The sequence below is a fragment of the Perca flavescens genome, chromosome 4 (assembly GCF_004354835.1).
Source record: "Perca flavescens isolate YP-PL-M2 chromosome 4, PFLA_1.0, whole genome shotgun sequence".
In the NCBI taxonomy this organism is placed as follows: domain Eukaryota; kingdom Metazoa; phylum Chordata; class Actinopteri; order Perciformes; family Percidae; genus Perca; species Perca flavescens.
In genome coordinates, this window is record NC_041334.1 from 200,446 (window position 1) to 218,614 (window position 18,169).

General features: G+C 44.0%; 2 protein-coding genes across 2 annotated transcripts; one reads left to right on the forward strand and one right to left on the reverse strand.

Moving 5' to 3' along the window:
• Positions 1-741: 741 nt before the first annotated feature.
• Positions 742-2,136, reverse strand: LOC114554874 (zinc-binding protein A33-like). Its single transcript, XM_028576943.1, has one exon. It carries the CDS (start codon positions 2,134-2,136, stop codon positions 742-744), a length of 1,395 nt encoding a protein of 464 aa, XP_028432744.1.
• A 7,693-nt stretch (positions 2,137-9,829) lies between these two features.
• LOC114553587 (regulator of G-protein signaling 9-binding protein) lies at positions 9,830-17,322 on the forward strand. The gene is made up of 4 exons (XM_028574815.1): positions 9,830-10,028; positions 11,187-11,390; positions 14,773-14,915; positions 17,146-17,322. Exons 1-4 carry the CDS (start codon positions 9,830-9,832, stop codon positions 17,320-17,322), a joined length of 723 nt encoding a protein of 240 aa, XP_028430616.1.
• The last annotated feature ends 847 nt before the right edge of the window (positions 17,323-18,169 follow it).

Genomic DNA, 18,169 nt, shown 5'->3' on the forward strand with positions numbered 1-18,169 from the left:
GAAAATGCATATTTGATGAACATGTACAGCAGTACACGTAAAAGTGCCAGATTGTTGGATTAATTGAAGGACAAAAGATATACAGTAGTAACATTTGCTATATAAAACTGAGTAAAACAGGACGAAATAAAAGAAAAACAGGACAAATTATTAGTAAATGTTAAAACAGAGACACAACATACATATGCTCTACTGAGCTAATACGGTACAGCATACAAGTAGAGGTGACCCATGCTTAGTTAGCTCTAAGACAAAATATATACAGTAATAACATTTGTTATATAAAGCAGGGAAAAACAAAATGAAAGAAAAACAAACAAGACAATTTATAAGTAAGTGTTAAGACGAAGACGCAATTCATTAGCACACTCTACTGGGTTAATATGGTACAGCATGCATTCAGAGGTGATTGCACGTTTGGTTAGCTCTAAGCCACACCTTTACCTGGCTTTTAAAAGGTGGCCAGAGTGGGACATTCCCTTATAGTTGGGGGTAGTGTGTTCCATAATGCACTACCTTTAATAGATAGTGCATTATGACTAAAATAAGTTTTTCTAAAAGGAACCTCACAGTCCCTGTTTTCAACAACTCTAGTAACCCGAGTCTGTCTTGCGCCAAGCCATGTAACACTTTATAAATTAAGCATATTGAGAAAAATGTACAAAAATTATCAAAAGTTAGTGAGTTGTAGTTCTCTAAGATTTATTAATTAATTAATAAAATAAAAAGATTAATTCTAATTTATTCCTGTTGTACAGTCACACAGACTTGCAATGGTAATATTTTCACTGGGACTTTATCCTCATTGTCAATGTATGGAAACATCCTCTCAGTGAAAGTGTGTGTGAAGGTGTGTATGTGTGTGTTAGTATCAAGATCAGAGAACAACAGATTTCCTCTGTTCCAGTCCAGAGTCACTCTGATCCTCTGGAGCTTCTTCTGCACTTTAAGATCAGTGATTGGACCTGGTGGTGACCATGATATGTATTTACCTTCATTGAACCCTATGCAACAAAATCCAGACTCTATGTCTCCCTTCCTCTGGACAGACTCTCCTAACACACCCAGTGCCCAGCCTGTACTGTCTCCAACCTCGACATCCCAGCTATGAGCCCCTGAGTTAAAGCCATCAGAGCCCAGGACAGAGTCGTATGTATCAATCCTCTCTGGATTATCAGGAAGCTGCTGTCTCTCTCCTCCTTGTCTCACACTGGTCAGATCTTCAGACAGGATGAGGGTTGGATAAGCAGTGTTTGGGTCCAGAACCAGAGGAGAGTAGGAGACCATGTCCTTCATCTTGTTCCAGATGTTGAAGCTCAGGTTGCCCAGGTGTTTGGCCTCGTCTATCAGAGCTCCTGAGAGCAGCTGTGGATCATCCAGCAGGGGGCTCTGCTGGACTCTTCCCACTGCAGCCTTGTAGTTGATCAGGAATGAGACGTCTTCAGCTCTCAGCTGATCCTCTGTGACTCTGACTGTGTCTGAAAGAGCTGCTATCTCTCTGCTCAGAGCCTCCATCTTCTCCTTCATCCTCTGACTCTTCTGCTCCTCTTCCTCCCAGAGTGCAGCCAACCTGGCCACCTCTTCCTCTTCTAGAAACTCGTGAAGCTTCTTAAACTGCTCCTTAATCTGCATCTCTGTGCTTCGGGCCTGAACCTTCATGTGTTCTGCTATTTGATCAAACTCCACTTTAACTTGTTCAAAAAACTCTAACTTCTCCTTTACAGGCTCCAGAGTTTCCTGAAGTTTCTTCTTGTGTTGTCGGGCAGCTTCATTGATGGGTCTGAATCTGTGGTTGGAGTGTTTTTCTGAATCTCTGCAGACGACACAAACTGGCTGTTGATGGTCCAGACAGAAGAGTTTGAGTTTCTCAGAGTGCAGACTGCAGAGAGCCTCTGACACTCTCTGATCTCTCTCCTCTAAGAAACTCTCACACAGGTTCTTTAACGCCCGGTTTAACGGTGGTTCATCCTTTGAAGACCTTCTCTTACAAAATGGACAGTCTCTGATTGGTCTATCTGTCCACCACCTCTGCAGACAGTCTTTACAGAAGCTGTGCGTACATGACAGGATGACAGGATCTTTAAAGACGGCAGTGCAGATCGGACAGCAGAGATCTTCCTCTGATCTGGAAGCCATTTAGTCTCTGAGTGAAACTGAAAACACAGCAGACAGAAAGTCCAGTCAGTCATGGTTTACCAGGAGAAGGTGGGAGTGGAAGATGCCATTCTTTAGCTACTACACAGGGTGTGCTCTCACTTGGACAAAGAAGGCAGTGCTGTGAGAATCATGTTTTTTGATTTCTCCAACACTTTCAACACCATCCAGCCCTCCTGCTGAGAGACAAACTACTGCAAATGAGAGTGGACCCAAGCCTGGTGACCTGGATCACAGATTACCTCACTGAACGGCCCCAGTTTGTTAGACTGGGGGACCTCACATCTGAGGCTGTGGTCAGCAGCACAGGGGTGCCACAGGTAACTGTTCTCTCTCCTGTACTGTTCACCTTGTACACCATGGACTTCAAGTACAAATCTGAGTCGTGCCATATGCAGAAGTTCTATGACGATACTGCAATTGTGGGGTGTATCAAGTATGGACAGGAGGGGGAGTATACTGTAGAAGCTTTGTGGAGGACTTTGTGGGATGGTGTAGGACTAACCAGCTGCAGCTTAACACCACCAAAACTAAGGAAATGGTGGTGGACTTCATGAGGCCTGCCACTCCTTTGCTGCCTGTCACCATTGACGGGGTGAATGTGGAGACTGTCAGTACATACAAGCACCTGGGGTTACATCTTGATAATAAACTGGACTGTTCTGCCAATACTGATGCACTACAAGAAAGGGCAGAGCAGGCTCTATTTCCTTAGGAGGCTGGGGTCCTTCAATGTCTGCAGCAAACTCCTGCTTATGTTCTACCAGTCTGTCATGGCCAGTGTCCTTTTCTATGCTGTGGCATGTTGGGGAGGCAGCACCAGGAAGAGGGATGCTGGACGACTGGACAGGCTGGTGAGAAAAGCTGGCTCTGTGGTGGGTATGGAACTGGAGTCACTGATCAGTTGCAGATAAGAGGACCCTGAGCAGACTGCTCTCTATAATGACTGCCACCCCCTGCACACCACTTTTTCCAAGCGGAAGAGCATGTTCAATGGTAGGCTCCTGTCCCTGTCTTGCAAAACAGACAGGCTGCGTAGGTCCTATCAGTTTGCATATAGCGTGAACAGATCCACAGAGGATACCATCGCCGTAGCTCTCCACTCTGCACTGAGCCACCTGGAGCAGCAGCAGAGCTACGTCTGGATGCTCTTTGTGGATTACATCTCAGCTTTCAATACAATCATTCCGGACATTCTCATCACCAAACTAAACTGGTCACTCTCAGCCTCCCCCTCTCACATGTGCCTGGATGAAGGACTTTCTCACCCACCGGCCCCAGTTGTTGAGACTCAGCCCCCACCTCTCCTCCCCTTGCACGCTGAGCAACGGCTCCCCACAGGGCTGTGTGCTGAGCCACCTCCTATTATATATTGTCTCTGGTCTCTGGCCAGTGTCCTTTTCTATGCTGTGGTATGTTGGGGAGGCAGCACTAGGAATAGAGATGCTGGATGACTGGACAGGCTGGTATGAAAACCTGGCTCTGTGGTGGGCATGGAACTGGAGTCACTGACATCAGTTGCAGATAAGAGGACCCTGAACAGACTGCTCTCTATAATGGTCAATGACTGCCACCCCCTGTACACCACTTTCTACAAGCAGAATAGCATGTTCAGTAGTAGGCTCCTGTCTGTCTTGCAAAACAGACAGGCTGCGTAGTTCCTTTGTCCCTAGGGCCATTAAGCTCTTCAATGCTACACAGAAGGGGAGGAGTGTGATTGACTTAAGTGTTTAAGTCTGCTCTGCACACTGCCCTTTGTACCATGCCTTCATCTGGGAGCCTTTATACATACACGTAAACTACCCTGGACTACCTTGGACTGGACTGATTGGCACTGTTTGACTCCCTTACTGGCTATATTAGCCATCTGCCCATTTTGCTAGCTTGCCTGTTTGGTCAATACACCAAGCTGTCTTTTTGTCTGTATGGACAGTATTCAACTTTAACTTACACTTTTCTTCAAGTCTTTTACTAGTGTCTATGTGTAGTTAAGTAATGATTATTCTATTTTTGATACAGTGGGGCAAAAAAAGTATTTAGTCAGCCACAAATTGTGCAAGTTCTCCAACTTAAAAAGATGAGAGAGGCCTGTAATTTTCATCATAGGTACACTTCAACTATGAGAGACAAAATGAGAAAAAAAAATCCAGAAAATCACATTGTCGGATTTTTAATGAATTAATTGGTAAATTCCTCGGTAAAATAAGTATTTGTTCACCTACAAACAAGCGATTTCTGGCTCTCACAGACCTGTAACTTCTTCTTTAAGAGGCTCCTCTGTCCTCCACTCGTTAACTGTATTAATGGCACTTGTTTGAACTTGTTATCAGTATAAAAGACACCTGTCCACAACCTCAAACAGTCACACTCCAAACTCCACTATGGCCAAGACCAAAGAGCTGTCAAAGGACACCAGAAACAAAATTGTAGACCTGGACCAGGCTGGGAAGACTGCATCTGCAATAGGTAAGCAGCTTGGTTTGAAGAAATCAACTGTGGGAACAATTATTAGAAAATGGAAGACATACAAGACCACTGATAATCTCCCTCAATCTGGGGCTCCACGCAAGATCTCACCCAATGGGGTCAAAATGATCACAAGAACGGTGAGCAAAAACCTAGTGAATGACCTGCAGAGAGCTGGGACCAAAGTAACAAAGGCTACCATCAGTAACACACTACGCCGCCAGGGACTCAAATCCTGCAGTGCCAGACGTGTCCCCCTGCTTAAGCCAGTACATGTCCAAGCCCATCTGAAGTTTGCTAGAGAGCATTTGGATGATCCAGAAGAGGATTAGGAGAATGTCATATGGTCAGATGAAACCAAAATAGAACTTTTTGGTAAAAACTCAACTCGTCATGTTTGGAGGAGAAAGAATGCTGAGTTGCATACAAAAAACACCATACCTACTGTGAAGCACGGGGTGGAAACATCATGCTTTGGGGCTGTTTTTCTGCAAAGGGACCAGGACAACTGATCCGTGTAAAGGAAAGAATGAATGGGGCCATGTATCGTGAGATTTTGAGTGAAAACCTCCTTCCATCAGCAAGGGCATTGAAGATGAAACGTGGCTGGGTCTTTCAGCATGACAATGATCCCAAACACACCACCCGGGCAATGAAGGCGTGGCTTCGTAAGAAGCATTTCAAGGTCCTGGAGTGGCCTAGCCAGTCTCCAGATCTCAAACCCATAGAAAATCTTTGGAGGGAATTGAAAGTCTGTGTTGCCCAGCGACAGCCCCAAAACATCACTGCTCTAGAGGAGATCTGCATGAAGGAATGGGCCAAAATACCAGCAACAGTGTGTGAAAACCTTGTGAAGACTTACAGAATACGTTTGACCTCTGTCATTGCCAACAAAGGGTATATAACAAAGTATTGAGATGAACTTTTGTTATTGACCAATACTTATTTTCCACCATAATTTGCAATTAAATTCTCTAATTTTGTCTCTCATACCTATGATGAAAATTACAGGCCATCTTTTTAAGTGGGAGAACTTGCACAATTGGTGGCTGACTAAATACTTTTTTGCCCCACTGTATATTGTGTTGCCTGTTGTACCTGAATAGATATAGAATTTGCACTGACACTCTCTCTCCTTTAAACATGCTACAATCTAACTTTACTGTAAGGGCACACTATTGATATCTTCCTTTGTATTTTTGTAGTAGGCTATGTATGTGTGCGTGGACATCATATGTCTGTGTGCCTATGTGTATGTATGATGTGTATAACCTATTGGACACCTTAATTTCCTTCTGGATAAAGTATCTCTATCTAGCTCTTTGACTCCCTTCCCTCCTCTACTAACTTCACTGTTTTTAGTCAAACTCACCTTCAGTGTGTGTAGAGCCAGCAGGTTGAAGCAGCAGTGTTGTAGTTTTCCACGTTTCTCTCCTGTAGCTGAACTCACTCAGAGGAAGTTGTTATTTTGGACTGAATCTGATCCTCTGTTTTTCAGTCTGCATCTCTTTAGTGAGGAGGAAGAACAAACTGTTTCCTCATTTGTCTCAAGTGAGTAAACAGTGTTTCATTCCAAAATAATAATAAAAAACACCTACCAATGCCTATAAAAGTTACTGATTAACAGGTGTTATCTCATTTTATCTGTACAGTACAGAACATGTTAACTTACATGGCGCTAATAAAATACCATTAATTTGTTCAGCTGTGATAAAGCTTTTATCGGGATATAAGAGTTTCAGGAGTTTGAGTTCGACAAGTTGTTAGTTTGGTCTGAATCTGATTGTTTTTCAGTCTGTCTCTCTTTAGTGAGGACGAAGAACAAACTGTTTCCTGGTTTGTCTCAGGTGAGTCAGGTGAGGGGTGGAGCTCTGTCACGCCTCTTCTGCCAAATATTGTTGCTTCACCTGAAACACAGGGGTGTGTCTCATTACTGAGTGTAGACTGATGCAACAGATATGTTTATGTTCAAAATAAGTTTGAATGTAGTGGAGGAGTAAAAATAACCCCTGTTCCTTGAAATTTACGTTCACATTGAGTCTTTGTTCTTGTAAATCTCTGGTTTGTGGATTCAGCAGCTGGTTGAAGTGATAGTGTCCCAGTATTCCCAGTACTCCCTCCTGTAGATGTCCTCTCTCAGTGGAAGTGTTGGTCCATCTCTGATTGTGTGTGTGTGTATGTCATCTCAGTGATGCAGAATAACAACCTGTTTCCTTGTTCATCTCAGGTAAATCAGATGAGTCATGTGTTCATTATTCTAGTTTGTCAGGTTGAGTTTCATTCCACTAAACTGCTTCTGTTTTTGTCTTGAGTGTAGCACATTCACACAACTGTTCATGAAAAAAACTATATCAGATAATCAGAGAATGCAAACTAAAAGTAATTTGAAATGTTATGAACCTGAACCTTGCTGGTATTTTCCTGTGATCTGTGGTCGAGACAAGCAACAGGAGGCATTACTCATTTCAATACTGTAAATTCTTACGTAGGAGAAAACTAAAACATGCTGACAAACCAGCACACTTCTGTAAATCAGGTTGAAAAGAGAAACTTCCATAATGTGTTGTAATCAGAAGCTAAGGCCCAAACACTGAATACTTCCAGCCAGGGCCTGAAATTAAAGGCATACTATGCAGTTTCCGTTTTTTGTCAAACAGCTATGTACCCCTAGAGTCGCTGTGGAGTACTTGTATTTAACGTTACTGTCGTAAATACCACTCACGCAGAGCTGTCTCTGCACTCACGGCCTGATCCCCTCCCCCCTGTAGGACTGGTCTTATTATCAACAATGGATGAATCAACAACTTCGTAAATTAGATTAGATTAGATTCAACTTTATTGTCATTGTGCAGATTACAAGTACAAAGACAACGAAATGCAGTTTGCGTCCAACCAGAAGTGCAAAAAAGCAGAAAAGTGCAATGTGATACAAAGGTGGTGGTAAAAACTGACAAACAACAAGCAAGCGCAACAACATACAACATAGAACACGTGGAATACACACAGCTCTAACGATCACTACTGTTAGCTCTCTTGGTAGAAAGAAAGGCCGGCATCTTACAGACATGTAGTCAAGGTCAGGGGAACAGTGTTTATCTATAATTGTCCCGTTCTTACACCAGTTCTCATGCACATACATACAGAGCCCCCCTCCTCTTCTCTCACCGGAGTCCTAAGTCCTGTCCCAGTGGAGCAGAGTGCGGCCTGCTAGCTGCATGCTACCATCGGGTATCCCTGGGTGAAGCCAGGTCTCAGTGATAATCAAAACACAGCAGTCACGAACATAGCGATTTCCAGCAAGTTGTAATTCCAAGTTGTCAATTTTATGCACCAGGGATCTGGCATTGGAGAGATACAGGCTCGGTAGAGGTGGCTTATGTGCTATGCTAGCTTTAGCATAACATCGGACTTGCGGCACCGCTATTCCTCTCCCTCCTCGGTCTACTGGATGTTGTGCGTATAATGAAAGACACTCGAAATAGATATCTGGTGCTGGTCACTGATAAAGATTATGGCGGATCTAGCGGATGTTAGCAGAACCGACAGTAGTAAAGCAGTTTGTGATTCTCACGAGATTTAGCGGGGCGCCACCTACAAAACCTGCATTGCTGGTTTTCTGAAAGGCGTCCCTCCCCTGCTTTGAGAATGGGATGATTAGCCCTAATCTGAGTTTGTTTACCGTCAAAATGACTTCGAAGCTGTTACATTAAGGTATAAATCTTATAGTATAGTGTACCTTCAAAGGTGCCCTGCCACACAAAACCGTTCTGTTGTTCTGATTGGTTGTAGGTCCATCCAATGAATGCAGAGGCATTTTCTTTCCTGGTTTGGTTGGAACATGCCCCATAATCACAGCCCAATGTAGCGTTTTCAGACTCACATTCTGACTAGAATCTGAGTATGGCCACGTCAAGCTACTGTTCTACATGAATGCCCCATCAAAGTGTCTTCAGATGTTGGATGCTGTGTATCATGGAGCTTTAAGGTTCATTTCAAATTGCAGACCCCTCACTCATCACTGTACACTTTAATCCACAGTGAATTTGCCCTCTCTATCAAATCGCCGGCTGACTCACCTTTATATCTTAATATATAAGGGCATTTTAGGCAGGCTCCCATGTTACATATCCAAATGTCTTTCTTTTACACAGAGTACTTATGGTTTATGGTCCCTGAACACTATTTCATTGTAATTACCTCAAGCCCGGACAGAGTTGTTTAAAAAGGCTTTCATGTTGGCTGCACCTTCTACTTGGAAGACCTACAAAAAACACTCAAACTACACTGTCTAATTTCCTTAAATGATTTTAAAGGTTATGTTAAAACCATAGAACATGAGTCCATCCACACGTGCAAATGTTTTAACTAATGGCCCTTTCAGCTAATTGAAATGCACTTGAGTTGTCTTTGCCTCTTTTGTGTTTGTTTTGTGATTGTACATTGTTTTTATATGTAACTAAATTGTTCTGCTATCTTGGCCAGGTCTCTCTTGAAAAAGAGATTTCATATCTCAATGAGACTAACCTGGTTAAATAATAAAAAAAGAGAACCTAACTAGCCAATCTCAAAGTCCACCATGGTTGTTCCGTGTATCAACAGTAGGGAAACCTACTTAATCTACTACTAGTACTACTACTACTACTACTAAGCTACTACTTAATCTACTACTAGTACTACTACTACTACTACTACTACTACTACTACTACTAAAAGGAATAAGCCACTGTTTGTTGAAATAGGGTTATTCACCGTCTCATCTATATTTATATAGGTGGGCAAACGCATTTTTGTCTCAGTGCATGCATTGTCTTAGTCCTGCCGCGCCAGCGCTAGCTTAGCTTAGCGTAGTGAATTGAATCCTTTGTTGCCGGTTAGCATGTTAGCAACCTAATTACTTATTGTGGCCTGCGTATTCACGAGTACAAATAGCAATGCAGATTAAGACTAGACGATTTCCTAGGCAGATATTAACTATATTGGGAGCTACTGCCAGACTAAGACAATGCATGCACTGAGACAAAAATGCATTTGCCCACCTATATAAATATAGAGGAGATGGTGAATAACCCTATTTCAACAAACAGTGGCGTATTCCTTTAATCTTTGCAGCTGTGGTCAGCAGTTTATTTGCAGATGTGTGTAGACTTAGAAAGTGAAACCTTAAACAACATTACCTGTCCTTACTCCCCGACAGGTGCCTGATGACATCATGAGTCGGTGGCGTCGTTCAGTGGACGAGTTGGGGTGGCGGCGGCAGCAGGCCGAGTGTGAGCGCGCTCAAGAGGCTCTCAGTCGGGCCACTTCCTGTTTCCAGCAGCTGGTAGCATCACTCGGCAGCTCAGCCGACTGTAGCTTCCTGCGAGATGAGATGGACGAGGCGAGAGGGCTTGCACACCGAATCTGCAGCGGTACAAAGACACGTCCACTCAAACACCTGTCTGTCAGTGTCTCACCTATAGGTGTCAATATGGCAGCACTTCCTAAATGACTGGTATCTACCGGACCGAATGACAACGTAGATTTCGGCGGTGCCACTTATTTGCCTGTGCTGCCCTCTGGTGCTCTGAAACAGACAGGCAACAGAAGCATTGCTGCATGTAACGCTAGTTAACACTACACTTGGCAGCAGGTAACAATAGCCTACCACTAGTCTCGCATTACCAGACCTTACTACACAGCGCTGTGGAGGAAGGTCTGGCTAGTCCACACAAGACTCCAGGAAAGGAGAAAAATGTGCTCTGGTTTATTGGCATTTCTCTAAACCAATCACAATCATCTTGACCGGACAGAGCCATGGTGCCTCTGCTAAATAGTCTCAGGAAGGAACTTGTTTTGGTGGAACATGTGGACGTTCAAAAGTAGTTTTAGTCGTGCAACAGAAAACTCTGATTGGACAGATTCAGAGTCTAGCTAGCTGTCTGGATTTACCCTGCAGAGATCTGAGGAGCAGTTAACCATAGTCCTCACAAATCCACCGGAGGTTAGAACGACAACACAGAGACAGAGGAAGGGGACGGACATCCGGCCCAAAATGAGGGAAATCCGGTGGGTCTGGCGGCACTGGAGCAATCCTGTAAATGAATCGTCGTCGCTACAGACCAGGCTACCGTTAGCTAGCAGCTGGATTAAACACGGTTAAAATGCTAACAGCCAAACAGTCTAACCTGTGTCTGAATTTCACTGTAAAGGATTTTAACAGTGGGAAAATATCAATTAGGTTAGGGAAATGTAAGTTTGGAGAATGGGTTATTTTAACCTAGCCCTTGGTTCAATTATCGTTTTAGCACCGGTATCGGAAAAAAACCAAACGATACCCAACCCTACTCCCCGGTCTGTCTCTCACCTGTCTGTCTGTCCGCAGGTCTGTCTCTCACCTGTCTGTCCACAGGTCTGTCTCTCACCTGTCTGTTTGTCCACAGGTCTGTTTCTCACCTGTCTGTCCACAGGTCTGTCTCTCACCTGTCTGTCCACAGGTCTGTCTCTTACCGGTCTGTCTGTCCACAGGTCTGTATCTCACCTGTTTGTCTGTCTGCAGGTCTGTCTCTCACCTGTCTGTCTGTCTACAGGCCTGTCCAAGCGCCTGGTGCGTCTGCTGTCTCACTGTGACTCCGCTCTCCCAGGTGTGGAGGACAGACTGGGGTCAGAGCGTCTTTGGGTTCTCTTCCTGTCAGTGTTAGAGAACTTCCTGTTTGACCTCCATAAGGCCTGCGATCTGATTGGACGGTTCCCTCTGAGGCAGCGCTATGACAGACATTCGCTAGTCAACACAGGTCAGCTGATGGCTTCAACTTCCTGTCTGTGAGAGCTCTGTGATTGGCTCACCTTCCTTCCTTACGACTTGATTTGATTTAAAAAGTCAAACTTACCAGGATCACTAACGGTAGAACTTTGCATCAGCGTTTAATTCACTATTGCCTTGAGCATTGCTGTTGCCAAAAATTTTCTTGACGAACAATAGATCCTAGACCCTAACCCTAGACAAATACTCCTTCAGGCAGGGGCGCATCTACATTGAATGATGCCCCGGGTGAGACCCCTCTGAGGAATAAATCTGTACAACTGTTTAACTAGTATTGATAAAGCTGTACCTGTCCTTGCGGTCCCCTGAATATGTATACCAACTCCTTCTCCTAAAACTACTAACGCCATGTAATGAGTAAGCAAGAGTCAGTGAGAGTTGACACATTAAATACTTCAACAACCATTTATTAATACACTAAAACTGTATACTCCTAATGAATCATAAAACAAGCTATATATATATATATATATATATATATATCATTTCAAGAGGCCCTTTGCTTTAATTTGAAGGTCTATCATGAGTTTTTGTCTGTCAATGCAGATAGAAAAGCATCAATTCTTGTAAAGAAAGTTTGCATGATGTGCAACTTTTATATACACTACTAATGCAATCATACAGTAAAGCTTGCCTACTTTTTTATTGTTGTAGTGTTATCAACAGTTTGTCCACCACTCAGTTTTATCAAGGGCCAAAGTGTTTTAAGGGTAGTTGTGCTTACCGAAGGTTGTAAGTAAGTAAGTAAGTAAGTAATTTATTTGATATAGCACCTTTCACAGACAGAGTCACAAAGTGCTTCACACAAAAGACATTTGATTAAAAAACATTAAAATCCAAAACAGAAACTAAACAAGCAACAATAAATGCAGTTTGAGTGTAGCCTCACTCCCTCATCTCTGTCCCTCTCCTCCTGAGTCTCCCCCACTGTGCATATGCCACTGCTGCCGACACCACTATCATTGGCAACGGGAGCTGATGAAGGTCCTGCTACTGCCGAAAAAATGTCTTTTCGCTTTTTTCTTTTATTTGAGCCGCTTGGGTAACTTTGTTTCATTTTGGCATTTAGACCATTGACATAAAAGAAAGGTTTAGACTCGTCTTGCTCCGTCTCTGTGTACTTCCCATTTCTCCTGTCACTTCATGTTTTAGGCGCTGCGGCGCACTGTTACGTACTAGTCCACTTCATTGTGAAAGTGGGGGATGTTGACCTCTCTCAGCAAGCAGGGCGCCTGCAGCTGCTGGGGGCGCTGATCTGCCAATTCCCCACACAGTGAAATTATAGAAAACAGGAAAACACTTCGCATCGCAGAGGATTTTTTTTTTTTTTTTTAAGTTCTCGTGCCGCCCCCCATGTGACATGAAAAAATGCAGCCCCGGGCAGCTTTCCCGTACCAAAAACCGCCACTGCCTTCAGGTACAAATACTCCTACACAAGACACTTCCAGCCTTAGTGAAAACCTTCTTCAGATGCAATACATATGCCTATTCTTCAAGGGCCCCCAGAATCTTCTCAGAGATACCTGGATTTCATTACTGGATCCACACAACCTCCCCAAAGGTCTGCTACATTCTCCAGAAATCTCAAAAAGATGGAATCTCTCATTGGATATTTTTGTTCTTCCTCAAGGATCCCTGGAAAGCAACTATAGCCTTCTCAAAGCAGCAAATCCTTCAAGGCCCACTTCTACAACTTTATTGAGGACCACTGGAACTTCTTCAAGTAGCCCTCAAACCTCAAAAATAACTTAAACATCCTCAGGATCCATCCATCTTCGTCCGCTTATCCGGTGTCGGGTCACGGGGGGAACAGCTCCAGCAGGGGACCCCAAACTTCCCTTTCCCGAGCAACATTAACCAGCCCAGGCCAGGTTGGAGATATAATCCCTCCACCTAGTCCTGGGTCTTCCCCGAGGCCTCCTCCCAGCTGGACCTCCCTCCACCTAGTCCTGGGTCTTCCCCGAGGCCTCCTCCCAGCTGGACCTCCCTCCACCTAGTCCTGGGTCTTCCCCGAGGCCTCCTCCCAGCTGGACCTCCCTCCACCTAGTCCTGGGTCTTCCCCGAGGCCTCCTCCCAGTTGGACGTGCCTGGAACACCTCCCTAGGGAGGCACCCAGGGGGCATCCTTACCAGATGCCCGAACCACCTCAACTGGCTCCTTTCGACGCTAAGGAGCAGCGGCTCTACTCACGGATGACTGAGCTTCTCACCCTATCTCTAAGGGAGACGCCAGCCACCTTTCTGAGGAAACCCATTTCGGCCGCTTGTACCCTGGATCTCGTTCTTTCGGTCATGACCCAGCCTTCATGACCATAGGTGAGGGTAGGAACGAAAACTGACCGGTAGATCGAGAGCTTTGCCTTCTGGCTCAGCTCTCTTTTCGTCACAACGGTGCGATAAATTGAATGTAATACTGCCCCCGCTGCGCCGATTCTCCGACCAATCTCCCGCGAACAAGACCCCAAGGTATTTGAACTCCTTCACTTCGGGTAAGGACTCATTCCCTACCTGGAGAAGGCACTCCATCGGTTTCCTGCTGAGAACCATGGCCTCCCAACTGCTTCACACTCGGCTACAAACCGATCCAGTGAATGCTGAAGGTCACAGGCTGATGATGCCATCAGGACCACATCATCTGCAAAGAGCAGCGATGAGATACCCAACCCACCGAACTGCAACCCCTCCCCACCCCGACCACGCCTTGATATCCTGTACATAAATATTAGAAACAGGATTGGTGACAAAGCGCAGCCCTGGCGGAGGCCAACCCTCACCTGAAACGAGTCCGACTTACTGCAGAGAACCCAGACACAGCTCTCCCCCAGGGGACCCGGTAATACGCCTTCTCCAAATCCACGAAACACACGTAGATCGGATGGGCATACTCCCAGGCTCCCTCCAGGTCCTTGCGAGAGTGAAGATCTGGTCCATTGTTCCATGACCAGGACAGAATCCACATTGTTCCTCTTCAATCTGAGGTTCGACTCAGGATACTTTTCCTTAATGGATCTCCTTGCGGGCCAAAAGACATTCATCGAGGTCTCGAAGAAACTCTTCTTCTCTTCATTTAGAATATTATCATTGTTGTATTGTATCATGTTGTTTATGGCTGCAGCATAAGCTAAGTGCCCAAGAAAAATGTCCCACCTTGTGGGACAATAAAGTTAAGATCAATCTTGACAACAGTATTGACATTTTTCACAATTTTCTGACATTTTATAGACCAAACAACTAATCCATTAATCCAGATTTATCAACTGTGAAAATAGTTAGTTGCAGCCGTAATCCTGACAATCTTATATGTTTTACTAACCTCTCACCTGTCTGTCTGTCTGTCTGTTCTCTTCTCTGCAGGATGTATTGATGGTGTGGTAGGTGTGGCAGCTCGAGTGGCTTTAGTCCAAGCACCATGGCTCACCTTAGAGGAAGAGCCGAGCCCAGATCTGACCAATCACATCGCAGGACTGGAGGCCATGCTGAGTGAGATGCAGCTGAGGGTGAGACAGGACCAGAGAGAGAAAACACTTTCTGTTTAGATTAAACATGACAAAGTTCCTGTCTGAAGGTAGAATTGATTCTCACCAGGGCAGAGAGCTTGTTGAGGCGTGTCTGGTACCCAACGGAAGTGTTTGTCTGAAAACAGGATTGGTGACTCTAAGTGCAGACCTGGTGGAGGCCAACACCCCCTTGGAACAAGTTTTACTTACTGCCGAGAACTGCTTCCACAACCAGGGCGGAATCGGCATTGTTCCTCTTCAATCTGAGTTTGACTAGTGACCGAACCCTCCTTTTCAGCACCTTGGAGTAGACTTTACCAGGAAGGCTGAGAAGTGTGATACCCCTGTAATTGGCACAAATGTGAACACCTCGAGCATAAAAATAGTCTGATAAATTCTGTGGATTTTCATTCTGAATCACCAGTGAAAACTGTAAAGCAAAACACAAATCTGATGATTACGTTTGGGTCTGGTTATCAGGTGACTAATGGACTACTGACCTCAGCGTTGTCCATTGATTCCTGATAATGGACTCCTCATCGGGCAATACCAGACCTGCCAACCGTAAAAAACTTTTTTGAGTAACAACTTACTGATTTATTGTCGAAGTTCTTGTTCATGAACACGCGGCACGCACGCGGAATAATTGTGCCATTAAATGTCAAACCTGTCTACATTTTAAACCCTAGCAAATAATGATGTTCAAGTAGGCTACTTGAATTAAATAATATTAATATATAATATTAACATTTTATTTAAATGACCGGTCATATTTAATACAATTAATTGGATCATAATATAATCCAATAAAATAAAATATATTACAGTGCACAATGAGCACTTTTACTTTTGGTACTTTAAGTATATTTTGATAATACTTTTGTGCTATAACACAGGGAAGATGTTGAATGCAGGACTTGTAACTGACAAGTAATTTGTAACTCTAAAACACTGTTTTTTCTACTTTTACTGCAATACATGATGTGAGTAAGTCTTCCAGTCCTGCACGGATCACCAGATGTAATGGTGCGTTCTTTTTGTCCACCAAAGTCGATTTACGAGTCGTTTTCCGGAGTTACGAACCGGAAGTTGCAAAAAGAACGCCACCGAGGTCGTATATACGACTCGTCAAGTCGTCTGAACTCAGAGGACCCCGAGTTCACTTTCAAAGATGGCTACGTCGTGCATCACACGTAGTAAACATTGTGGTTTTCTACAATTTTAAGCACTTTTGTCTTTGTTGTAACCAAATGAAAAAGTTGTACACATAGCACTGTATACTGCTACCTATAGGCATGTCTCTACAGTCTTATTAGGAGTTAAATACCACCTAATTAGTTATTTTGGAGCTTGTGCAGCTGAAATTGGCTAGAGACGCTCGGTTGCTATATGACAACAATGGCTTTAAGCTGAGTCTTGAGCAGAAAGCAGAGCAGTAGCTTAACGTTAACGTTAATCAAAACGTAATTTTCATGTATCAAACTTTGAAATATATTTGTGTAATATGTTAATAACTGGGTGAATAGAATCCTAAATGTTACTAAAAATATTACAAAAATCCATCTTTTCTCCGACTCGTAGTATTGTGTGACAAAAAGAACGCAACAACCCATGGTTACTCGTTTTCCGACATGGATGTGACGTCACACTCGAGCTACTAGTCGCGATTACAAGACAAAAAGAACGCACTATTAGAGTCCGGCGGCTGCTCGCTCTGTTTGTTATAAGACTAATAAGTTTGGCTAGCTAATTGCCGTTAGCCTGTTAGCTTGAGCTTTGTCTGAAGGCACCGAACGGCCAGCCAAAGTCCAACAGACACAAACAGAGAGGCGTGTTTACTTTGTGTCTCGGTCCTCCAGTGCGTCCAGAGACGGGCTCCGGTCAGTTTTTAATTAGCCTAGCTAATGATTGGTCGAACTCTTCTTCTTTAGTTTTTTTTTCCAGCATGCTCGTGGCTGCTGCGCTGTTTTATCCATAAGTTTTAGCTGCCTACTATCATCAAGTGTTGGACTGAGACGGCTACTGCACGTCAACGAGTGAACTCAAAGCAGTGACCTGATTTTCGCGTAGTTTAAAGTGACAAATTGTATCACCGTATTTTGATGTCAAAATGCGTATCTACTACGCAAAATGCATACAGGTTGGCAGGTCTGCAATACCCTTACGTACCTGAGTGTCATGTATTGGGGAGGGTTTGTTCCTGATGAGTATTTGTCCAAATGTTCTGCAGGTTCCTGTGGCGTTCTGGGCAGTGGAGGCAACCCAGCCGGCTTGGGCTGAAGCTCACGACGAACGGGACGAACCGGACGTCACCCTGGAGGAGCTGATGGAGGTTGAGGTTGTCTCCAATAACAAGATGGCCGCATGCTGCCAGCCAGCGTGCTGCGGACTGGGCTGTGTCGGGTAGAGGAGGCGTTGTCATGACTTACTGACAACATTACAGGATAGTAAGAATAAGAAAACAAAGACTGTCCAACTTACATTAACCCTCATGTTGTCCTCGGGTCAGGGTTTGACCCATTTTAACGTTTCTATATCAGAAATATGGGTTTCTTCAAACAAACTGCCCAAAAATAATATGGATGGTTACATAAACCGATGTAGGCAGGATAGGCACATGCTAGGGGCACCGGCAGTCCACCAGCAAAGTTAAAGGTAATAAGAAGAATACAACAAAGCAACAAAAACAGGTGAAATGTTGCCTAGGGGCTCTGAGGATAGTAATAATAAAACAACAAAGACTGTCCAATTTACTCCAACTCATGTTGTCCTCGGGTCAGATCGTGACCCATTTACAAAGGTTCTATATCAGAAATATGGGTTTCTTACAAACTTCCCAAATATGTAACAATCAATCAACAAACATTCCTATTATCATAACTATTAGTCAAAATAATTCAAATGTTCTGCTTATTTAGGTATGTTTCATATAAATTAGTTTTTTTTTACCATGAATTCCATAAATACGTGTGAAACCATAGTAGTAATAGGTTGGAATGAAGTTGACCAGAAGATGTAACACAGAACTGGGGGAGGAGTTATACTTTATGCTTTATAAACAGAAAACCGAAGACACTACGAGGGTACCAAGTCCTTGGTACCCGGATGGCCGTCTGATTTCTGATTTGAGACTGTATTACTAAAGGACAAATCATTCAAGGCAAGAATTCAGTGATGGACATTTTAATATTTCCTTTAATAGCATAAATGGCAGCTTTGTTGCACAACAGTGGCTTCCAAACTTCTTCACATCA